The sequence below is a fragment of the Cotesia glomerata genome, unplaced genomic scaffold, assembly GCF_020080835.1.
Source record: "Cotesia glomerata isolate CgM1 unplaced genomic scaffold, MPM_Cglom_v2.3 scaffold_11, whole genome shotgun sequence".
NCBI classification, from domain to species: domain Eukaryota; kingdom Metazoa; phylum Arthropoda; class Insecta; order Hymenoptera; family Braconidae; genus Cotesia; species Cotesia glomerata.
Window position 1 is genome coordinate 1,128,414 of NW_025401443.1, and position 26,911 is coordinate 1,155,324.

A 26,911-nucleotide genomic window follows, 5' to 3' on the forward strand; every position below is an offset into this window, starting at 1 on the left:
TTACGTACAACTGACATAATATATAAACTACAATATTACGTAACATTAATGCCATCATTGTATGTCATAACGACGTAAGTTTAACATCATGCGTTTACATCAGTGACAAGTCACGGCTGTACGTAATCTTGACGTAAGTTTAACATCATGCGTTTACATCGGTGACAAGTCACGGTTGTACGTAATCTTGACGTAAGATTAATATCATGTGTTTACATCAGTGACAAGTCACGGTCTTACGTAATACCGATACCATCTGTGAGTCATTATTTAACATCAATAATTTGTCACAATTGTACATAATACTGACGTAATTTGAAAGTCATTTTCTAAATCAGTGACAAACGATTATTTTCCATAATATTGATAAAATTTGGGGGATGTATTTTTTTAATATTATCGATTGATCAAAATTTATCAAATATAAAACTTCTTCAACAAGATGTCTAATTTACAATTAATCGCTAAATATTAGTGAAAATTGGTTTAAAATTTAGTAAGAATCAGGAAGAGGTAAACAGCTGATTTAAGCTGGTACCTTGCAAATTTAAGTCCGCTCTTAATAACAAAAATTTATAATTTATAATATTAATGAATATATCTAACATATTAGCAAATAACATACAAAATATTTTTCATTTACGTTTTTAAGAAAAAAACATACAAATTAAATACATGTGGGATATAAACTTTTTATATCTTTGCTTGTATGTTTCCATACACTGCAGAAAAAAAATCTTGACTCAAAGGTAAATTTCTTTGGACTAAGAATATATTAGAGATGACTGAAAATTTCGTGAATGAAGTCAAAATTTCTTGACACTAAAACACTTCTTGCTCCAATATAACTTCGGCCTCCGTCAAAATTTTCATGGTGCAAGAAATACTTTTTTTTCGTTGCATATGTTTCTCACTTATATTTTTTCCACGAATTTAGGTACTTTTATCCATTGTAAAAATATTTTCGACTTCATTCAGTATAAATGATTTGGTGTGAAACTGATAACAAAATACCGAGTTCAATTTATGTGGCATGAACTCTAAATTTTTAAACCGTCAAGCGAGTAAACATATAATTTCTTATGATTTCGCGTCAAGAAATTAAATGTCAGTCATTTAAATATTGCACTATTACTTGAAAAATAATTTTCTGACATTAGTGCTGCTACTTTTGAAACGTTGTATTTGAAATAATTCAAACAGTTCCATGATTGTTATTGACGAGACTAATAGTATTTTACACAGTAAAAAATTTTGCGTCATTGCGTCAAAAACTTTAGTGATAAAAATTTTTGTGTTAAATATTTAACTTTTTTAAGTGTAAATTTAACATTTATTGTGTTAAATCAACATAAAAAAATTTTAAATATTTAACATAAAAATTTTTGACACAATGACGCAAAATTTTTTTACTGTGTACATCAAGTTTCATAATGTTGTTAGTATGTTAAATTAAAGAAATTCAAATTTCGAAAAAAATTGAAATTAAAAAGAAATATAGATTCAAAAATTGGTATACTTAAAGAGTTGAAATTAAAAAAAAATCTAAATTTTGTAAATTGAAATTTTGAAGAAGAAAAATCAAATGAAAAATACTAAATTTTCGGAAAAAATTAAAAAAAAAATTCGAGTCTTGAGAAATCAATAAGTATTAAAAATATTCAAATGACACGGATACATTGTTTACTCTGAAAAAATTTCACTCTGTGAAAGTTCTCTGTGTCCGCAGAGAGTCTAAAGTTCTCTGTGTCCGCTTTTAGACGAAAATTTTTGAAAGTGTAAGATTCAATCAATTCTTATGAAAATTTATAAATTGCCTATTCATTACCACAAGTTTCACTAGAGAGCCTTTTATAAGAGTTTTTACAAAGTTTTATAGAACTTTATAAAATTTCATGAGTTTAATGAAATTTTATAAAATTGTATAAATTATTAGACTTGAATTTTATACAATTCCAGCTCTTAAAATCCATTTAATCTCAGAACAAATTATGAAATAAGCATTTTTCGTCATGTAAAGCTTATCACATAAGTTATTTACTTCGTAACATGAACCGGTACTTGGACAAGTGAGCAGCGTTCCAGACTTCGATACGCGAGGGCCCAAGTTCGAGCCCAGCATATTTCAGGATTTTTTCATCAAGTATCAACATATAACTAGTGTTTCAAACTTTGTAATAAGTCCACAACACTATAATTAATTTCAAAATTGCCATCTTTTTATTTTTAAGAAATTTTTTTTTTAATATTTTTTCTGAGGTACAATTCTTACATCACTTTTACGTCATGATGACATCATTATCATGATATAGACATCACAGGTATGTCATATTGACGTCATGAATGTCATTGAGACATAATACTGACGTCATGACTACGTCATATTTTTACGTCAGAATCTTACATCAAGAAGTGTGAAATAATGAGTCATATATGACTCATTCGTGACTTGTATCTTACGTAAATCCTGACATAGCCCAATGTCATTTTGACGTCACATTGACGTAAACGTGTTTACTGGGATCTGATAATACAAAATTAAGATTGTATGTTAGCGGAGAAGGCGGTACAGGAATAAGTTTTCTAATCAATGTAATTAAACGTTGGATTAGAGAAGAATTGAATCTAGAAACGGTTGTAACAGCCCCTACTGGTATTGCTGCTTTCAATATCAATGGATTGACTATACATCGAGTATTTCAATTGCCTATCGAACACGGCTTCACACCATCTTATACGCAATTATCTGACAATGTTCTAAAAGCATTACGCGATCAGTTACAAAACACAACGCTATTTATCATTGATGAGATATCAATGGTCTCAAATATTACTCTGATATATATACATTTAAGACTAGTAGAAATTTTTGATATCGATGATTGGTTCGGAGGTAAACATGTTGTTGTTTTTGGAGATTTACTCCAACTCCCTCCTGCACATGAAAATCCAACTTATGTCACATTATCATCTGAAGATGCTGAGAAGTATATTGGGTCATTGTGTAGTGTTAAGTTATGGACCGACTTATTCTGTTATGAAGAACTAAGAATTAATATGAGACAAAAAACTGATAATATTTATGGTCAGCTGCTCTCTCGAGTACGAGTTGCTTCTATGACTAATGACGACATCAAATTATTAGAGCAGAGAAAAATTACTATTGATCCGTCTCTTTCGTATAATGAAAAATTACATGAAATATGTAATGACATTGAGAAATTGACGTCAGATTCAGTCTGTTTGGTACCTACTTGTAAGCAATGTGATTTTATAAATTCAGTTATGACGAGTAAAATTTCTTCTGAAGAAATTATACTAACGGCTCGTGACCACTTAGATTGCAATAAATCGTTGATCAAAAAAGTATCTGACACTTTAAATAAAATAGAAGACAATGCTAGTCAATCAGCTGGACTTGCTAAAACTATAACAATACAAATTGGTGCGAAAGCTATGTTACGTCGAAATGTTGATGTTACTCTTGGTCTAGTAAATGGTGCTATTGGAACAGTTAAATCAGTCTCCAAGTCGATTGAAGGGAGTGAAATACAAGCTATAAATATAGACTTTGGTGCAGATACCGAATACGCTATTGAGAAGATTAAAGTCAAATTTCAATTATTTGAAAGAGCTTTTGTTGTAAGAGAATAATTCCCATTATGCTTGAGTTATGCAGTGACTATTCATAAGAGTCAAGGCTTAAGTCTAAAAAATGCTATCATTGAAGCGGGGAACACCATTTTTAATGTTGGTCAAATTTATGTAGCTCTATCTCGTGTAACAGAGTTACGTGGATTACATTTCATCAATTTTGATCCTCATTCCATTAAAACAAGCTCTTCAGCAATTAAAGAATATAATCGTTTAAGAAAAATTCATCGGTCTGATTAACCTACCATACCAATTCCTGATACACGGTGGCAAAAAGTCTGGGACATGATTTGGGCAGTTAATGAACATTCTATTCAGATTGAACCCAAAAATGTAAAAAAAGCTTCTCTTAATTTATTAGAATTTCGAGGTATCGAAAACTGTGATAACGTTTCCGATGGTCTTAATTCAATTATTTAATGTATGTTTAATAATACAATAATTAGACCATTATTAATCAATCAAGGCCTAAAGAATCACTCTGTCCACAATAAACTCAGTAATTTATTTAGCAAATACAATAATCGCGAATTACTTTTAAAGTCCAGTGACATTAAAGAGTCATTCATAAAGCAGCCTTGTTCTGTTACAAATAATGACCCTGTGTCAGTATTTCTTAAAATTTGTGAAGATAATTGTGATATTAGGAATTTAGTGCAATTTAAATTAGAAATTAATGATCGATGCAAAACGTGCAGTTATTCCAATTCCTATAGTGTATTGGAAAATGTATTACAAATTTCAATACATGATGAGAAAAAAACATTTGAACTACAAGAATCAATTAATATTGATTCATCATTTGGATATTGGTTTACTAGTTTCAAATTTTGTGAAAACTGTAAGGAAGCCAAAGATACGCTAACAAAAATATCATTTAATTCTTTGCAACAGATATTAGTTGTGAAATTAGTTTTGTCCGTAAAAAGAAAAAATAAATTGACGAACAGGAAAAAAGGATTTATAAAATCGGTACCCAAAGCAAAAATATCATTATGTAATACAAACTATGCTGTTGTAAGTGCTATATTTAACTCTTCAAAAGATGGTAATTCTGAAAATCATCATGTTGCGATGATTAAACATAATTTATCATGGATCCAAATAGATGATGAGACTGTACAATCAGTAAGATGGCCTGCGAATTCTAAAAGTGCTTACGTATTTTTCTTACAAAAGAAGTAAATTGAAACTTGAATGAAATAACTACTACTAATAACTTATTCTAAATTAAAAAAAAAAATACTTAAATGAATACAAACAACAAAAAACCAAAATTTAAATAATTATAATACTGAGTAAAAAAAATCATAATAATAAAATAATTTTTTCCATGGTTATTCCGACTATTTTAACCTCTATTATTTTAAATAATCACCCTATGTTAAACTTAACAAAAAATTAAATTAAATAACTATTACTAACTTATTTTAAATTAAAAAAAAAAAACTTAAATGAAAACAAACATCAAAGCAAAAATTGAAAAAATTATAATACTAAACCAAAAAAAATAATAATAATAAACAACATTTAATGACGAGATAATTAATTTAACGAGATTAATAATTTAACCACTTCATTCTGACGATAAAGGCAGGCTATGTGTAGCATGCTATACATTAAATCGTTATTTAAAACGGTATTGGGACAAACTCCCAATTTGAACAGTTTTTCGACAATGTTTAAAAAGCCTAATCAACCGCTGTAAAAATTATTTGCTTATTTTGGATATGATGTTGTTTAATTGTTACTCCATATTTAAAAAGCATAGCTATCCGTTTTCTATATTAGAATTTATTATAAGAGTCAATGATATCAAGTATGTCATTATTACTTTGACATTTTAGATTAAGTACCAAGTAATTATTACTTTGACATTTTAGATTAGGGCAGTATTGTAAAATTTGTTCGATGGATTGTAATTTTTTTGCATGAATGGCAATAATTGAAGGAGTTTTGCCATTCCGATCTAAAGTATCCACGTAGACTCCATTATCTAGCAGAATTTTTATTATTTAACAATCATTTAAAGCAGCGTAATGAATCGGTAATATTCAAGCGTCACTGATAATATCAGCACCTCCATATATTAATATATTTACAATGTCTTTCTTGTTATTTACAATGGCTTGATGCAACGAGGTGAATCCTGTTTCCCACTTAGGACTAACCGAGTGGACATCAGCGCCATGTTGAATAAGAAGTCCAACAGCTTCGGTATTTTCTTTAGTAATAGCTACATGAAGAGGTGTCTCGTCCTTCTCATCACGCGCTTGAACATCTGCACCTTCTTTTAATAGAATTTCTAGCATAACTTTATTTCCATTTCTTGCTGCCAGATGTAAAACCGTACACGACTTTAGTTCGTTGTCATAGTCATAACTATTAATATGAGCACTCATTTATATTTTCGCTCGTTGTCAAAATTATAACTAGTATTAATTCGACTCCCACGATGAATTCAATTATTACCAGTTTTAAATTTAAATCTAAACTTAAAAATACTTTAATAACAATAATAATGATAATCAAGAATTTTAAAAAATTAAACTAAAAAGAAATAAAAAATGCTTAAATTTTTGGTAAAGTGTTTTAGGTTACAGGAAATTATTCAAGGAACCTCTTGATAATTCATTAGTCTAGTAAAAAAATTAAAATAAATATGGAGGGAAGAGAATTAGTATTTTTACTCGGCGAAAAAATATAACAGTCAACCGACAATTGTATAACATTGATAATAAAACCAGAACTAGAAATAATTCAAGAATGTATGATAATTCTACAACAGACAGAATACTTCAGTTGGAAAAAGATAACGTTAAGCTTGCGTGTCTAAACACCAGAGTGCGCGGCGTTTTTTTACATACCTTATAGATAGAATAGAAGGTTTACTAGATCTACAAAATAGTTTAAGTTGCTTCCGGATATTACTACCTGTGTTATTAAATTATTACAACAACAACAATGGTCTGTGATGCCTGGGTTATACATACATAAGGGGTTATACATACATAGACACAGTTAGTGACATCGTAAATCACTCCCGTTCACAGTTATATATATTTTTTCAGCTGAGATCTCTATAAAAATTATTTCTACTATGACAAATAATTCTTCTTAATAATATTCTTTTTATTTAAATTAAAAATATTCCTATAAGAATTTTTTGACAATAAAATAAAAATTTGGCAAAGTAATGCGACAACCTGGATTATTAATCGTGTAATTAATGAAAATAATTCATTGTGTCGACATCTTTTCGAGAAATAAGTATATATGTTATGAAGAATGATAAGTATTTTCACATAAATAAAAATAAAATAAAGTCAATTATGAATGGATTTTGCAAAACGCCTGTATAAAACAGTATAAATTATTATCATCAGATGATTTTACATAAGAGAATTACGATTAGACTTTTTTTTCAATGTCACTCATGAAGGTCACTAATCGAGAATTTCGCGTGAAAATGAATAAGACATGTATTCTTAATCCTGATACAGCTAAGATCACAATTGCTCTTTCATTTCGTCCAAGTAAAACTTCCAAAAAAAGATGTTGAAAAAACCATGATTTTGTCGAATTCTCGTTCGACTGGCGATATACAACTCCATTTGATATAGTATGGATTAAATGTCGCATACATTTTCATACCATAGATCTGAATTCGTTGAATTATTGAATTTCATCATCAAGAACTTCATTATTTTCTGTGAATAAATATTTTCTCTCAACACAGTCCAGTGATGTCACTATTACCGTTAAAGATAGTGATGAGAAATTATCTGCATACAAATTGATGCTAGGTTTTCATAGTAATGTTTCGATAAAATGTTTAACTCGGAAATGAAAGAAGCCAACTAAAATTGTTTTCATTTAGGTGAATTTAATTTAACGACTGTCGAAGGAGAACTAGAATTCATGCAATCTGTTAAAATTGCTTAATGCGATGATATCGATCTGATTTTTCAAATATTAGTTTGTATAAATGTGTATCAGATTTAAAAATTACTAACTTATTGTGAATATCAATAGATACTTAATTTAAATATCGACAATGTCCATAGACTCGGTAGATGCCATGGTGCCAAATTCCGTTCAAATTCGTTGTAAGAGAAGTAGAATACTATATACATAAATGCAATAAGAATAGAATAAAGACATTTGTGTTCTAGAAAATTGCTTGATTTTGGTGAGGTGAGAGTAGATAGATCACTACTGACTACCTTTTGTACTAAGAATTGAGCAAAAAATAACACTTAATAAAAAGATATGAAATCCGAACAAAAACAGTTTCACTGTAAAAAATTGCGCCAAAGCCACGTTCATAGAACTCATCTCAATAACATTTGCACTTTGCAAAAAAAATTAGGCTCGTTTCAATAATTTTTATTCTCTACAAAAAGATGTGAAATACAAAAAAATACCAAGAAACCGTCATAATGTTGAAAAAATTGAAATAAAATTTGTTAAAAATTAAAAAATTAAAAAAAAAATTTTTTTATCGTACTTGGCGCGCGTCATTGAGTACCCCAAATTTTTTCAGGATAAATGAACATCTGTTTAATAATGAGAAATTTATAAGTAAGTGAACCTATATTATTTCATAATAAGTTTTACAAAAGTTAGGTAAAATCGATATTCCATACGCAGTTATGCAAACTACATACAAGTCGATACGCATGCACACGTTGGGTCGGTTGCATTGTGAGAATTGTGTTTACTAAAAAATAAAACATATGACCGACTACATTGGGAAAATGCGGTGTGAGTGCCAATCAAAATGTGTTAATTACAATTAAACGAAGCAATATCAAGCTTTAATATTGCATAAGGTTCTTCATTAAAGATTAATGACGAAGCTGAAAAAAAATGAATCCAAAAATTTTATATAATTTCAGATTTCTTGAACACACTACCATATTGACAGTTGTTTTCACTAAAGATCTAAAAAAAATTTTAAAAACGGGTTTTTTCACTAAAACTGATAATTAATACACTAAGCAATGTTTTCAATGAGTTCAGTATCCTTGACTAATGTAAATCTATATAAATATATAATATGATTATATATATACGAGCGAAATCGTTTTTTCTTGAGTTGACATGCTTCCGAAAAAATTTGCGGTACTCAATGACGCGCGCCAAGTACGATAAAAAATTTTTTTTTTTAATTTTTTAATTTTTAACAAATTTTATTGTAATTTTTTCAACATTATGACGGTTTCTTGGTATTTTTTTGTATTTCACATCTTTTTGTAGAGAATGAAAATTATTGAAACGAGCCTAATTTTTTTTGGAGAGTGCAAATGTTATTGAGATGAGTTCTATGAACATGGCCTTGGCGCAATTTTTTACAGTGAAACTGTTTTTGTTCGGATTACTAATAATCTAAAAATTCGATAGTTTGTTGTGCAAAAAATTTGATTGTGCATAAACGGTTAAACTTTTGGATTATAAACGATTAAACTTTTGGATTATATTATTAAAAATTCGGGTATTTGGTAGGTATGGTGATTGAGATATGTCCCATAGGTTGCTTTTCCAATCGGAATTTAGGTGGTAGGCCTGATTTTCCAATTCTCTCAGTAGCGTTCTTTCTGCTTGAGAGAAGTAGCGTCCTTTCTGCTTGAGATGTCGACGCAAACGCACGTTCTTAGACTTGATCTTCAATAATTTTTAAAAAATAAAAATTAATTAAAAATTTCCGCTACAAGCAATGAAGAGTTTGACCGAATTGTGATTGGGGGTAATTTTACGTAAGTATTATAAATTATATTTAATTAATTTATGTTAGATATTGAAAATAGTAAATTATTCATCAATTTCAATATTGAGGATTATTTTAGTCACGTTGTTTGAAATAAAAAAAAATCATTCTTGGTAAATTTCATCTGAATTTAATTAATAAAAAGATTCGTTTATTGTTAACACTTCGAATTTGATCCCTCTAAATATTTTATTTACCTAAATTATTATTTCATAAACCACCAAATTTATGTTTATTAATTTTAATGTTACAAAAAAAAAATAATTTAGTGATGCGGCCACGTGTTTTAAGGAAAATTTCAATTTCAATATGGCGTCGTTACTGTGGTTAACTTAAATAAAAAAATTATTCTTTGTAAAGTTTATTGAAATTGAACAAAAGAGTTATTTATCTTTAACACTTTTATTCTTTTACAAATTTCTTTATATCAGTATATTTTATATTGAATTCTATCTTATTTATATAGTCAAGAATGCTATTACGCACATGTGTGATGAAATAATAAATTTTTAATTTGTATATTTATTTAAATTAATTGGTTTGATGCCAGTCCCATGGCTAAGCGGTATAATGCTTGTCATGCTTGCTTGGGACTGGTGAGGCGTGGGTTCGAATCCCGGTGTGAGCTGAAATTTATTTTCAGTGAACATCGGTGCTCGTAACTCACGCCGGGCTGTACAGGTTTGGGTTTTTCGATGGTTTCCCCAAGCCCTGTGCTACCGGTGGGGCACAGGCAAATGTGTGCAGTTTCCCCAAAGTCGGCCCATCGCCGCATTACTCTCCAGGCTGAAAAAGTATGTAATACCGCCAAAACTTATTCTGCCAAAACTTAATGTACCGATCAGCCTGGAGTCCCCTTCCGGTCTCGGCCGGACCCCCATTGAGACAGAAGTCTGAAAAGCGGGGTTAAAATAAATAAATAAAAAAATAAATAAAAATTAATTGGTTTAATTTGAATTCCTTAATTATCGACTAATATTTTTTTTGAGTTTTAGAAAGGTAATAGGCTATGCTGAGTGTGTGGAGGGCATCAAATCACTCAAGAGGACCAAAACACTATTTCGATTTATCCTTAATAACAGACTAGGTCGTCGAGTACGAATTTCAGCTTGGGACCGCGAATCAACTGTTTATGAAGCTAAAATTCAAACTAACGCGGTTAACTACTTAATCTTAATGTTATTATTTAATATTTTCATCGTGAATGATGGTTTTTGATAAATATTTTATATTATTGTTTGATTAATTTGGAAAAAATATTAAATTTACTGATTACAATTTTTTGTTGTCCTACAGTTGTAGAGCTTCACAAGATTGGAATGTATTCCCGTTGATCCTTTATATTACAAAGGTGAGGACGAAGTCGTTAAATTTGAGCTGTCTATCACATCTTGCACAGTATGTAGTAAATTGGGAGATGCTGAGGCCTCAGCTCTTGAGCCCCTTAAGGGGGGCGATACATGTAAAAAAAAAAAAAAAATGTATTTTTTTTTTTTTTCATAAATCGTTAGATTATCATCTCAAAAATATGCCTGTAAATTTTCAAAACGCAAATATCATTATTTATATATTAAAAACTCATTTAAGTGCTTCGCCTCAACTCGGCGCTTGAGCGCTATTGAAGTCTGTAACTGAGCGCTCGATTCTCGGTACCTGGGTTTCGAATTTACACTCTTGGGGTCACAAGCTTTAAGGGAAAACCCCAAAAAAATTAAAAATCCAGCTCCATTACATCCTGATGTTCAAACTCATATTAAGCCGATTATTGACGATTTATCTCGGAATGACTTGCTTGAAAGATGTTTGGGTGGTCACACTCAGAATGCAAATGAAAGTTATAATTCTACTATCTGGCGACTCTGTCCAAAACATCTGAACTCTGGACTGAAGATCGTAGAAATTACTGCTTTTATATCTGCAGGGTTGTTCAATGATGGATTTAATTATATCTTACGAGTTATGAACTCATTGCAAATAGATATTGGACGCCAATGCATGTCCTACAAAGAAAAAGTCGATGAGCAAAGGGTGAGTCGAGAAAATCGCCGCAGCTCTTTGACGACCAAACAAGCTCGTCAAGCATGTCTACAGGAGCTTGCAATGAAAAACGAGTTCTATGAACGCATCGAAGGACTTCTATATGGCCCTGGAATCGCTGATTAATCGGTAAGCCACTGTAATCATATAGTTTCTGTGTGTCAAAACTTTAAACGCGTTTTTCTCGAAACGACTTTTTTTAAATTTGCGGGCGGGATAACTCAAAAAGTTCTCAACCGATTCCAATGAAATTTTTTACACGTCTACTTTATACTAATAGCTTCTAGTTAAACCTCAAATATTCCAAAAAAATTTTTAAAAATTAACCCTTTTTACCAAAAAATCATTAACAAAATGAGAAAAAATCAAATTTTTTTTTCTGAGGTGTGCCAAGTTACGATTTTTTTTACTTTTTTGATTATTTTTTGGTTTAACTAGAAGATATATGTTTTATAAACACGTACAAACTAATTTTTTTAATTTCAGATAACCGTACGAGAAGTGAGAACGCCCGCAAATTGATGTCTTTTTCCAAGAGGGTCTCGGCAGATTCATTTTTACGGCGGCCATTTTGAAAAAAAAAATTTTTACTTGTACTTTAATGTATAATAAATAACCCTAAAAAATTGCAAAATGATTCAAGTATTTCTTCCCAGTTTAAAATGTCCTTAAAAAACGGTAAAAATTAAGGCATTTACATGTATCGCCCCCCTTAAAATGGTCAATCTCAGTGACATTGCTGATACGTATGGATTTATTAGTAAGTTATCAAATGAAATTTCTACATTATTGCTAAATTAATAATTATTATGTGTATAATGAAGTATTTATTATCAATTAAAAAATATTATTAGCTACAGAAGGTTTTTTAACTGATCTAATTGAACCAAGTGGTAAATTTTCAAGCGGATCTGGCTTTATCACAGATCGCATAGTTGGAGTTTAAATTAATGTTTATAATTTAAAATTATCAGATGAGGCTTTACCAGCAGGAAATCATGTTCGAGTATGTGGGAGAGTAAACAGGGACAAAAATTGTACGGGAATTTTTCCTTTAATTTTATATCCTAATTAGAAAATTTTTTTTTTATGCTATTAATCTTTAATTTTTAACATATTTTAACATTTAGTTGGCTGGGCATATATTCAGTGTCAGGAAATGTCTAATATCACCAAAATCTATGAACAAACTTTATCAACTTTGGACTTGAGTAAAAACTACCGTAGTCCTCAACCGAAATGTTCCCGTTCCCCGAGCAATGATACGCGTAACTGCAAAGTTATCAAAATTGATGATTTGAGTTGTGAATTTTGATTAAATTAATTCTTTTATCTATATTTATCTAACTAATTCAAATTATATAACTTTGTGAACTTTATTTCTGAGATGATTTATATTTTATAGAACGATAACCCTAATGCTATGGATAGTTAAAAAGTCTGAAGACTTTTTGCCCCGTGAATGATTGTCAGTACTTCAGTATTTTTAATTGATAGAGCTTCAGATCATATTATTATTAACCTTTAAAAAATACCAATGATATTAAAATAACTTGCTAAGACTGCTCAATATTATTTAAATAATTAAACTTAATGAAGTGGAATTATGTGATGACAATTAATAATAATAGAATTTAGTTTATTATTGCGTACATTTAAGTGTTTCAATACGAAAACTTTCTGATAGCTGTGTCATTGATCTTTTGATCAGAGTATCGTGCAAGTCTATTATTAATATTATTCTCATTCTTATCATAAAAAAAAGTTCATTTTTACTTTTAATGTTTAATGTACGGTTAAATGTTAAAAAAAATATGTTTGCTTCAAAAGACAAGCATTATTTTTAATATTAATTACTTGCGGTATAACCTAATGTGATGATAGTACGAAATAATCGAAATAAATTTATGACAAAAAATTTTAAAATAGTTGAAAATAATACATTTTAAATGAAAATATGCGTGTTAAAATATTAATACCTGTTAAACATAAATTTATCTCTATAGTTGCTTATTATCTCCATAGACTTCAAAAGTCCATAGACTTCAAAAGTCTACGAAAAAAAGGAGTTTATTTTTATTTTTTGTTTTATTTTTATTTTTTTTTTAATGTGTTTGCTTAAAAAGAAAAGCATTATTTATAATGTTAATAAACTATTTATAATACAAACTGATGTGACGATAATAATAATCGAACTAATTTTATGATAAAAATTTATAAAATAGTTGAAAATAATACTTTAAATGGAAATATGTGTGTTAATTTAAAATTTTAATAACTGTCGAACATAAATTTATTTCATAGTTGCTCATTATCAGCATAACCTTATGTTTATAAAAAAAGGGAATTATTTTTGTTTTAGACGTTTTATGTTAAAGAATCTATGTTTGCTTAGAAATAAATGCATGATTAGTAATATTAATTAATGATTTATAATGTTAATTAATTGGTTATAGTACAAACCGATGTGAAGTAATCGAGATAGATTTATGTTCAAAATTTTTCTTAAAAATTGCAAATAATACATTGTATTTGGAAAAATGTGTTGAAATATTAACAAATGTTTAACATAAATTTATTCTTATAGCTGCTTATTATCAACATATACTTTAATAAAAAATTTTCTTATAAAAAAAAAAGGATTTGTTTTCATTTTATCTGGTGTATGAAAAAAAATATGTTTGCTAAAGAAGCTAATTATTATTTTATTTAATAATGATAAGAAAATGTTGTAAGCTGTAAAATTAAAAATTGTGATTAAACGTCGAAGTTTAAAATGTTTTCGATTTATCTTTATTATGTTTTCATTATTTAACCCTTATTTTATAATTATTTCTATGTGACCTTTTTCGTGAGTATTTATTTATTTATTTATTTATTTTCCTTTATACTGAGCTAGAAATTCATATTACTGCTGACTAAACTTGATATTGTTGCATCGTTATGATTTTAGTTCAGTAATTCATTAATTTTATATTTATTTATTAACTTTATAATTCGACCATAAGTTTAAATTAGAGCGATATTCGCGCGCTTTAATTTTTGACCAATTGGAAATCGAAGCCATTTTGCGATCAGAATCGAGATTTCCCAATACTAAATTCACTTCTCTAACGTATATCGATGCAATGTAGGACACTTTTATTTAATTCTTTTAATTACTAAAATACCGTCAATATTGAAAAATAAAACTGCCTATGTTTATAATAATTCAAGGCTTTATTATCTTTTTATCTAAACATTTTGTTTATAAATATCTCGAATCTTATTTCTAAATCGATTTCAAGATTTCGATACAGTATGTTGATCGATTACCGATATTCATACCTTTTTTAATTATTACTCAAATCACCAAGCGCAATTCGCATTTAAGAATTCAACTTCTTAACGTGTGTGCCCAATTGGCATTTAAATATCAAAATAACTTTTGATAATACCTGCATATAATAAATATTATTGAGATTCACATATACGTAAATAATATCGTATTTCGTATTTCATAATCGAATGTGCCTGTGTTTAAAATGCAAGCGTAAAACATAACCTTGATGTTGCACGCCAGATTCATATTACCGATAAAATGGGATAATAATTGAGTTCTTTCGATCTTTTTTCGTTGAGTGAATCATGTAAGTATTATTTAATTTAATAAATTGCTAAAATAACAATTATTATTAGAACTAGATTATGATTAACGAGTTTTATTCAAACGCTACTATATGTTAATTTTAATACGGATATTGGTTAAGATAGTGACATTTATATTTTGTTTTATTCATCTAATTAAATTTTTCGACGAAAAAATTAAAATTTATGTTTAAGTATTCGCGATTTCATTGTCAAAATAAATTTTTAACATTCATTGTATATATCATTAATTGGTTACAAAATCATTTAAAAATCTATTGTTATGATAATTTATACCCGAATGAAAATACAGATTAAAAAGTAATGAAAATAACAAAATTTAAATTGTTTTCATTACTCTTGAATAAATTTAATTGTTCATCGCGCGTTAACTTATGATGAATTAACATTGCCAACAGTTTACAATCCTCTTTTCTAACTATGAATGTTACAAATTTAAAATTAATGAGACATTTAAATTCTACGTCATTTTAACTCTACTTTCACATTTAATAAATATTCGACATTTTGCATGCAATAGATAATAAATAGTCACGTAAAAATTATAACAGTTTTTAAAAACATTCTTTTAACGATTGTTGTAGTCATGGTGAAGTCCTATTAGATAAGTTACCAGAACCTCCGTCGATTTTAAAAAGCCTTTTTGATGGTTCTCACGACGATTCAAAGCATTTTTTTGAATGAATTAGATATTACAATAGTTCATTTTCATTTGCTTCTTTTAACGCTAATTTATTGAACTTTAGTAATAGACGTCCAGGGCCCTATTGTTTCAAGATCCAAGGTCAAATTTATTACCAAATTAATGAATCGTTATACCCCGAAATTAATGAATCCCCTACAAATGGACAACTATTTATAATTGATGCTAATGAGGCATCATATTTTCGTTGCGAACGAAATTCGCAATTAAATATTAATATTGTTAAGAGTATAGAAGAGATTATGAGGCAACATAATATTTTTGCAAAATCATTTCAAATGATGAAAGACGAATTAATGACAGAAACGGTAAAGAATAATAATTCGGAACCTGAATTGCAACTATTGTTTTCGTTAAAGCATGGAATGGATAAACGTCGTTATAATTTCCAAAGGGTTAATGAAGTTGCGGCAGTATTCTCAACAACTGCTGATGGAGACATTCCTAAATCATTCGTGACAATTAAAAATATCCATACTTAACAATTAAAAACTGTTAGTACAATGGATCCTAACGTGGAACCATGGGTTTATCCATTATTTTATCCGTTTGGTACGCAAGGTTGGCATAAAAGTATTAAGTGTGTTAACAAAGATAAATGCATTACACGAAATGCTTACATTAAATATCGCATGGCAATACGTGACGAAGATTTCAATGCATTTATCATGGGACGTAGACTGTTTCAACAATGGACAGTTGATAATTACGTTGAAATAGAAAAAGATAGAATTAATTATTGTCGAAATCATCAAAAACAATTACGAGCAGAATCATATCAAGGATTAATTGATTACTTACAGAAACGCAATAACACTAACGACAAACCTGAAAAAATGTATATATTACCTTCCACATTTATTAATTCACCAAGAAATATGGTTCAACATTATCAAGATGCTATGTGTATAGTCCGTAAATTTGGAACACCTGATTTATTTATCACAATGACATGCAATCCTAAGTGGACTGAAATAGAAAAAAATTTACTTCCTGGTCAAACTGTAGCCGATAGACCTGATTTAGTAGCAAGAGTCTTTTATCTAAAAGTTAAAAGATTAATGCGTACAGTAGTAAAAGAAAATCTTTTTGGGAAAGTAGTTGCATATGTTTATGTGATTGAATATCAAAAACGTGGACTTCCTCACGTTTATTTACTACTTACTTTGGCTACTGATAGTAAAATAACTACATAGTACTAGCTACTGATAGTAAAATAACTACATAGTACTAGCTACTGATAGTAAAATAACTACTGATAGTAAACAACACCCGCAGCTGTTGATAAATATATTTCTGCTGAGATTCCAGATCCAAGTACTGATTCTGCACTTCATAAAACTGTTATGAGAAATATGATACATGGTCCATGCGGGGATTGGTGTATAGAAGACGGAAAGTGTTCAAAAAAATACCCTAGACTATTTGTAGAAGAAACTACAATTGATGAAAATGGCTATCCTAATTATAAACGTCAAAATACAAATAAACAATACTTTAAACTGAATAATTATTGCGTTGACAATAGACATGTAGTACCTCACAATAAAAAATTACTATCACTATTGAATTGTCATGTGAATGTCGAAATTGTATCTAGCATAAAAGCTGTAAAATATCTATATAAATATATATATATATATAAAGGTCACGATGCTGCTGCAATAAATATTTCGAATCCTTCAATCAATCGTATTGTAAACCATGACGAAATTCAAGATTTTATTGAAGGACGTTATGTTAGTCCAGTTGAAGCATGTTGGAGAATCTTCAATAAAGAATTACAGCAAAAAAGTCATGCTGTTATACGTTTACCAGTTCACTTAGAAAATCAACAAACAATTACTGTTAATTCACTTGATTCTGAAGAATGTATAAATAAAGCTCTAGAAAAACAAACTATGCTCATGGACTATTTCAAATTAAACAGCCGGGATTTAGAAACTCGAACAATTTCATATTCTGAAATTCCATCACACTATGTATATAAAAAGACCTCAAAGGAATCTAATACTTACTCTTGGGAAAAACGTAAAGCCCAGTTCAATGTTATTGGGCGAATGTATTCCATATCACCAAATCAAATAGAACTATTTCACTTAAGATTATTGTTGATACATACCAAAGGCGCAACAATTTTCGAAGACCTAAAAACTGTAAATGAAAAACAATTTGATACATTTGTTGAAACATGTTTAGCTTTAGGACTAATTGAAGATGACAACGAATGGGAACGAGCATTAAATGAAGCTGAATTATGGATGATGCCTCAACAATTAAGGAAATTATTTGTTTGTATTTTAATTTATTGTCAACCTGTACATCCACAATTATTATGGGAAAAATTTAAAAGTTCAATGTCACAAGATTTTCAAAGGAATTTCGATTAAGACCTGGCTCAATCAAAAGCTTATGCTGAAATAAGTAGATTATTAAATTCAGAAGTTTCTAATTTACATAATTTTCCAACAATGGAAGAAACTATTATTACTGATGAAAATGATATAATTAACAGATTAAACGAGGAGAGTACAATAATTGGTAAACGACAATATGATAAACTTAACGAAAAACAGAAAAATATTGTAGATCTTATTTACAAAGCTGTTAACAGTGATAGTAATACTTCTACATGTTTTTACATTAATGGCCCAGGTGGTTCCGGAAAAACTTTCATTTATACTACTTTGTATCATATATTGAAAGGTGAAAATTAAAATGTTTGTACAATGGCACTTACCGGAATAGCAGCAACCTTACTTCCTGAAGGTAAAACTGTGCATAAAGCATTTGGCATGCCTGTACCACTATATTTTGATTCATCGTCTAATATTAAGAAAAATTCTAAGGATAATGACTATCTTAAGAATATAGATTTATTTATTTGGGATGAAGCACCCATGGCTCCAAGACATGCTTTAGAATTAGTAGACCGAACATTAAGAGATATACTAAATAATAATAAACCTTTCGGAGGAAAAATTATTGTACTCGGTGGAGACTTTAGGCAGTTACTACCTATTAAATTACATGCAGCACGTAGTGAAACGGTTAATTTATCTATTAAATTTAGCGTATTGTGGAAGTAGTTTACAAAATTTTCATTAACAGAAAATATGCGTGCATTACAAGAAGAAACTGAGTTTGCAAAATTTCTGTTATCAGTTGGAGATGGTACTTTGAATAACAATGACGATTATATAGTTATACCCGAAACTTTAATTGCATCTGCTAATTCTGATATTGTAAATGATATTTACGGGGATACAATAGAAAATAATAATTATAATTTGCTAACTAAATTAGCTATTTTGTCTCCTAGAAATGTAGATGTAGATGATATTGATAATAAAGTTATTGATCAATTAGATAATTCTACTGAAGTAACATATGAAAGTATAGATAACACTGAACATTGTGATAACGGAGATTTAAATGCGTCTATTTTAATTAAATACTTGCATACTTAAAATCCACCAAATTTCCCTCCGCATATTTTACGATTAAGACTATACAGTGTTGTGATGTTAATCAGAAATTTAAGCATTAACGAAGGATTATGTAATGGCACAAGACTTTTAATAATAGAACTTGGAGTATCGTTGTTGAAATGTAAAATTTTAACAGGAGACAAAGCAGGAGAAATCGTTTTCATTAATCGGATAACTTTATTTTATGACCATTCTAATGCCTTTACTTTTAAACGACGCCAATTTCCCATAAGGTTAGCATTTGCAATGACTATAAATAAAGCTCAAGGACAAACATTTGAAAAAATTGGTATTGATCTCCACAAAGAGGTCTTCAATCATGGACAATTGTACGTTGCAATGTCACGAGTTAAATCATGGAATTCTTTAAAAATATATTTAAATAACGATAGGACTCATAATCATGTGAAAAATTATGTATATAGAGAAATACTTAAGATGGCGCCGTAATTGTAACTTTTTGGAAATCGTAAAATATGACAATATGAAAAAAACAAAAATATTATCAATATTATTAATAAATCGATAAATTATGTATTATCTTCTAAACTTGTTGCATTTGTGACGAGGCTCATAATTTTCACGACATGACACACCAAGATCGCAATTTAATTACTTTCCTAATTAAAAAATACATACAAATATACCGATAGTAAATTGTGCAGCGATTAGAGAAATACTACAATAAAAAAGTGATAATTGGGATTTATAATATCATTATTTTCGATTATTCAACAACTAATTTGTGATGGTAATACAAAATGTGAATAGATACAATTACGATTAGTAAACTCATATGTTACAGTATGTCTATAAATTATCATAAAATATCTGAACCTTAGAGAGTAAATATAAGTATTGTATCCTGCATCACATGCTATTTTGTAACTCAAGATTTATCGTTACCTCAAATTATTTAAACACAAAATAAAACATAATTTAGTGGTATACTTCCAATAATAACAAACATTTAAGTGGTAGATAATAATTCAGACTAAAGATATTGTGATTTCAGAATACACAACTACTATTCTGCAATAAAGATCGCATTTTTCAAGTTAAAGCGAGAATGAAATTAAATAAATAAAATCTTTAATGAATATTTTAAGTACGTGTTGAATATTAAAATACTTCTAATTTCGCATACGTATAAATTTCATGACGTGCTTTACACGAACCCATGATTTATCGGTCGCTCTCCAAATTAGTTAATCATAATAAAAATTGTAATTTTGTCGAACATTTCGAACAATAATAAAAATTTGAATTATAGATAATAAAGTAGATTAAAGATAATGTTATCTCAGAATACACAACTACTGTTTAGCAACAATGATCGAAATTTTAGACTAAAAACGAAAATGAAACGCGACACTTAAAATTTTTAATGAATATTTTAAGTACGTGTTGAATATTAAAATACTTTAAATTTCATGAAGTGCTATACACGAACCCACGATTTATCGGCCGCTCTCCAAATTAGTTAATCACAATAAAAAATGTAATTTTGTCGAACATTTCGAATAATAATAAAAATTTGAATTATAGATAATAAAGTAGATTAAATATAATGTCATCTCAGAATAGACAACTACTAATTAGCAACAATGATCGAAATTTTAGACTAAAAACGAAAATGAAACTTGACACTTAAAATTTTTAATGAATATTTTAATACATGTCGAATATTAAAATACTCCAAATTTCACATACTTATAAATCTCATGACGCGCCAATATGAACCCATGATCGATTTATTTTTCAAATCATTGAATCATAATCGAAAATTTACCGTAATTCACGTTAAATTTTGAGAACTATATAATACCAAATAAATTAATGATTAATGAATTTTTAGATAATGTAATATGCACCATTGAACATGAGGATTGTTCGTACATAATTAATATTAAAACTGAAATAAGAAAAAAAAACTCAACATCACGGGAAAGTTTGCATTCATTTAAATAACTTTAGAATAGTAGCGTCTTATGGATTTAAGTTTTTCGACTTATAGGACTCTATGACCTCAATTGTTTGCATACAGTTAAATAAATCACACGTATTTTTAATATTATCTAATAATTTATAATATTACATTAAATATATCTAATTAAAGTTACATTTGATTCATCGGTTATATTACAAACGAATCTCAAGGCGCGCGTGCAACGCGCACTTATAAGTTTTCTAGTAAAAAATAATTTTAGATGAAAGGTAATTTAGATAACCAATAAAAAAATTAATTTAGATTATGAATGATCAATTTTCAACCATAAAAATTAATAATATTCAATAAATCATTGGTTTTTTGTGTAAAACTTTATTTCAGATAATTAATGATTGTTTTTTTCAAATTAAAAATTGATTTTAGACTATAAATTATTAATTTCAAGTTATTTAAATTAATTTAATATCATAGCAATGAACTTTAAACACTTCATAGTCAATTTTATATTATAGAATTTATTTTAGGTCATAAATAGTTAAATTAATGATGGGAAAATTAATTTCATATTGTAAAAATTGAATATAAATTTAAATTAACTAATTTTTAATTATAAAAATTATTTTTAGATTATAAATACTCAATTTTAAATTATAAATTTCAATTTTGAATTAATTTTCTATTATAAAAATAAACTTAAGACTATAGATAACTTATTTTATATTATAATAAGTAATTTTCGATCATGAATAATTTATTTTATGATAGGAAAATTGATTTTATATTAAAAATATTGAATTTAAATTTAATATAACTAATTTTGAATTATGAATATTCTTTCAGATTATAAATATTTAACTTTGAAATATAAATATCAATTATGAATTATTGAAATTAATTTTATATCATAAAAATTAATTTTAGTAATAACTAATCGATTTTGAATTATTTGAATCAATAAATTATCATAAAAATAAACTTAAGCCTATAAATAATTGATTTTGTAGTATAAAAATCAATTTTTGGTCATAAATAATTCAATTAATGATAGGAAAATTTATTTTATATTATTAAAATTGAATTTAAATTATAAATAATTAATTTAAAAAAAAAATTAATTTTCGATCATAAATGATTGATTTTAAATTATTCAAATTAATTTTATAATTTAATAATTTATTTTAAATAATGAAAGATAAATTTTTTAATATACAAATAAATTTTATATCACAGAAATTTATTTTATTAGGTAAAAGCCCCAATATATGATCATGTACCAGTATATGATCACTCCATGTATTTGTATACCTATATTTGTAAATATAGATGTACAAACACATGGAGTGATCATATACTGGTGCGTGATCATCTATTGGGGCTTTTACCTTACTGAAAAAATTTATTTTTGATTATGAAAATTATTTTTACATTATAAATGTTATGTCCAAGGGCGTTTTTTTGAGTGGTAGCGTAAACGGTGGAGGTTTGGACTAACAGTTTAAAGAATACGCAACGGAGGTTTTAATTCCGTTGTTTTAATTATTTTTGTGGGACGTTTTCGATGTACGAATTTACCACGCCTTCGTTTGAGACTGTTCACAGATTTACTGAGAGTAGATGTACTTACCGTTTACAGGAACTATGTTGATGGTCAGATCTGTGATTTCAGGGCAGCTATTAGCGCTTTTTCCTTGAATGGGCCCTCCGGTTGGTCCTTGCAGTGGATGGAGTTGGATGGATTTGGGCTGCTTACTTTAAGGGCTTCTTATTTTACGAAATGAATTGACTCGAACAAAATTTCACTTCTTTTGATATTTATTTTTATAAACACTAAAACTTTTACACTTTAACAAATTTTATTTAATCGAAATTTATATTAATGAATTTTATTAATTTGATTGAGCTAACGTCCTCCAGTCCCCCGTAGGGTAAAGTGCGCAAAACTAGCTTTTAAGAAATTTTGAATTAACTTAATGACCGGATTCTCGCCTAAGTGCAGAGCAAATTAGAACTTTGAGATTCCGGTTCTCTATGATTTATTTACTGGCCGAATTCTCGCCTAAGTGCAGGGCAAATTAGAACTTTGAGAATACGACTCTTTAAATTTTATCTACTGACCGAGCTCTCGCCTAAGTGCAGGGCAAATTAGAACTTTGAGGGTCCGGTTCGTAGATTTTCTTACTTGTCAAAATCCCGCCTAAGTGCAGGGGAAATTAAGACTTTGGGATCTGACTTTCTAGGTTTTATCTATTTATCGAGTCCTCGCCTAAGTGCAGGGCAAATTAGAACTTTGAGAAACCCGACTCGTAGATACTAATAACTAATACGTGGCCTGCCGGTTGAACCGAGTCTGAACTCGTCTTAAGTGCAGCGCAAATTAAGACAAGGGACTTTTACAAGGCACGGGTCCGTCAGTTAAACGCGGAAGTCAAATTAACCAACTAAGACGTGGATTTGGCTGTTGATCGCCTTTTTAAAAGCTCGCGGTGCTGAGATTGCAGAAGTCCCCGCTAGTCAACCAGCAGTCACGTAGCTTACATTTTGTTGTGGCTTTCGCGCATGGAGAAGTCTTCCATCTGCGCGGGTGATTTTAATTAAGAAAAATGAGAAGAGAGAAAAAAAATTTGCAGGTGGACATAACATAAATATTCAATTTTTAATCATAAATATATATTTTAAATTATTAAAATCAATTTTATACAATAAAAATTAATTTTAGATCATAAATATTGAATTTAAAATTATTAAAATTAATTTAATATTATAAATGATTAATTTTATATCTCAAAGATTAATTTTTTATTATTAAAATAAATTTTGATAGTAAAAATTTATTTTAAACTATAAAAATTAATTTAAGATAAAAAGTAATTAGATAACTAATGAAAAAAATTAATTGTAGATTAGGGATATTAAATCCTTAACCATAAAAATTAATAATATATCATAAATCATTGGTTGTTTTTGAAACAATTAATTTTAGTTAACAATTATTATTATTATTATGCTTTACTTTTACACCACTCGGTTTTCACAGGGCTGATTCCTCTTTTTTCTCCTAACTCTACGCTTTTTCTATATCTCATATTGGGCCTCAGCAAGTCCCGACCGACACTTGATTGTTATTTAAATTTTTGCGGCTGTGGACCGACTTGAGCATTCTGTACCGTATTCACCCTGAACCTCACCTCTTAGGCTATTGGAACAGAACCATGGGGAAACCACACAGAAAACCCTTGATAGTACAATCGGAGCTTTTAAATAATCTAAATTAATTTATTATCATACAAATTAACTTTGGACAATATATAATCAATTTTAAATTTTGAAAATCAATAATAAATAAATATTTAATTTTAAATTAAAAATATGAATGTTAAATTATTTGAATCAATTTCATATCAGAATAATCAATTTTGGAATATAATTTATTAATTTTAATTTATAGAAATTAATTTTTGATCATTAAAATTAATTTTAGATAGAAAATAATCGATTTTGAGCTATTCGAATCAATTCTTTTAAATAAACTATTGATTTTAAAAATAAAAATTGATTTTAGACTATTACTAATAAATTTTATTCCATTTCAATGAAATTATAGTTATAAAAATGACCTTTAGACCATAAAAAATTAATTTTAAACTATGAAAATTAATTTTACATTAAAAGTATTTGATTTTTAATCAGAAATATTAATTTTATATAATGAAGATTAATTTTTTATTAATAAAATTAATTTTTGATAGTGGAAATAAATTTGAAACTATAAAAATTAATTTTAGATGGAAGGTTATTAGATATTCAATAAAAAACTAATTTTATTTATTTCTTTATTTATTTATTCATTCAAATCAAATGCCAAGGCAAGAGCCAAATGGCAAAATTATACATAGTGTGATTAAAGTACATGTAAAACTATAAACAATAGTCATCATCTAAATATGAAAAAAAAAAAAAAAAAAAAAAAATATATATAAACCACCATGAAAACCACTCATGGATTTGAGCAATAAAGTTTTGTACTTATCAGTTTATCTATAAATTATGTAGAGTGAATGCAGTCTTTGGATACTATGTCTCTCTGAGTTTAAGGTCGTAGAAGAATTCAAATGCTTTGGATTTAAATGCCTCAATGCTAATTGAATTAATTTTAGATCATAAATGATCAGTTTTCAACCATATAAATTAAAAATATATAATCAATCATTGGTTTTTAGTTTAAAAATTAATTTTAGATTATAAACAATTCATTTTTTAATATAAATATTGATTTTAGAGTGTAAATAATTAATTTCAAATTATTCTTATTATTATAGCAATGAGCTTTAGACATTTAATAATTAATTTTCTATTATAAAATTAATTTGAGGTCATAAATATCAATTTTTAATTAAGAAAATCAATTTCATATTATCAAAATTAATTTTATGTATTTAAAATTAATTTTTCATCATGAAAATTAATTTTAGATCATAAATAATCAATTTTAAGCTATTCAAATCGATTTTAGATAATGATTTATTAATTTAATTATAAATTGATTTCAAACCATAACTAATAAATTTGATGTTATTTAAATTGATTTATAATTATAAAAATGAACTTAAGACAATTGTAATTGTATATTTATTGTTTTAAAGAGCATATGGGTCATTCCACCAAATAAGAACATTTTTACGGGGTGACCCTCGCGGATTATGTTCAAAATTTATGGAGGTGTTCTCTTTAATAAGAAATAAATTCCCCACAAGTTTCAGCCCTTAATATGCAGCGGTTCAGGAGTTATGATTTTTTGAAATTTTGAAAAAAAAAATTTTTTAACTTTTTTATTAATTTTTCTGATGAGGAAAACTTTTTTATTAAAATCCATGAAAGATCTTATCTTGCGAAAAAAATTTTCAGCTTTTGAATGAAAATATCAATTTTATCATAAACACATCAGAAGATCCTTTAAAATCCAATTAAAGTGGAAAAATTGATTTTTCTCAGTGTGCGCTGCAAGGTACATCCAATTTGACTTTTTTTTCTGAATGATCAGAGTTTTTTACACAAAATATATGGTTTTCACGATGTGCATATTTTTTGTTCAATCACAATTAAATTAAACGTAAAATCTTTATAATTAAAATATTTTTATTTTTGAACTTTTTTCAGTTGTTGATACAGTTTTAATAAAATCATATCCAATTTTGTCATTTATCGGTAAAAGTGTGTAATGCCTGTGTACCCTTTATCATTTTCGATGAAAAATATCGTACGTTTAACACATTTTTTTTTTCTAAATAATCATCATTCGTTATGAAAGTAAAATGTCAAAAGTGTGTAATGCCTGTTTAAATTTATGATTGCCTAGGAATGAAAATCTTGTGGTGTCAGCATATGTTTTTTATTTTCCATTTTTAATGAAGCTCTAGCAGCATGTCGTTTTACTGAACCTGCAAGCTTATCGCACGGTCCTTTGCCATGGGCAGTCGCAAAAAAATGCCACTCAGCGATGATTCTAAAGTCAGCATAATGATCACATAAATTAGTAAATGTTTTTTTATTTTTTAATTGCTGAGGTGCTCTATCTGAGAAGTAAAAAATCCTTTCAATAACAGCAAATTTTTCTCTTAAAAAAGAAATCAATTGTTCTTGAAATAAATAAATCAAAACTG

General features: G+C 27.8%; 1 protein-coding gene and 2 long non-coding RNA genes across 3 annotated transcripts; 2 read left to right on the forward strand and 1 right to left on the reverse strand.

Annotated features, from left to right (window-relative positions):
• Positions 1-5,708: 5,708 nt before the first annotated feature.
• LOC123273594 (GA-binding protein subunit beta-1-like) lies at positions 5,709-6,056 on the reverse strand. The gene has a single exon (XM_044741034.1). It carries the CDS (start codon positions 6,054-6,056, stop codon positions 5,709-5,711), a length of 348 nt encoding a protein of 115 aa, XP_044596969.1.
• A 3,164-nt stretch (positions 6,057-9,220) lies between these two features.
• Positions 9,221-10,866, forward strand: LOC123273617. The gene is made up of 3 exons (XR_006511337.1): positions 9,221-9,413; positions 10,420-10,582; positions 10,721-10,866. It is a non-coding gene; the product is annotated as an uncharacterized LOC123273617 (long non-coding RNA).
• A 1,231-nt stretch (positions 10,867-12,097) lies between these two features.
• Positions 12,098-13,156, forward strand: LOC123273618. The gene is made up of 3 exons (XR_006511338.1): positions 12,098-12,221; positions 12,316-12,498; positions 12,592-13,156. It is a non-coding gene; the product is annotated as an uncharacterized LOC123273618 (long non-coding RNA).
• The last annotated feature ends 13,755 nt before the right edge of the window (positions 13,157-26,911 follow it).

Bases quoted from the DNA above. Each gene is read 5' to 3' on its own strand.
- LOC123273594 (XM_044741034.1), bottom strand. From the start codon at position 6,056: ATGAGTGCTCATATTAATAGTTATGACTATGACAACGAACTAAAGTCG.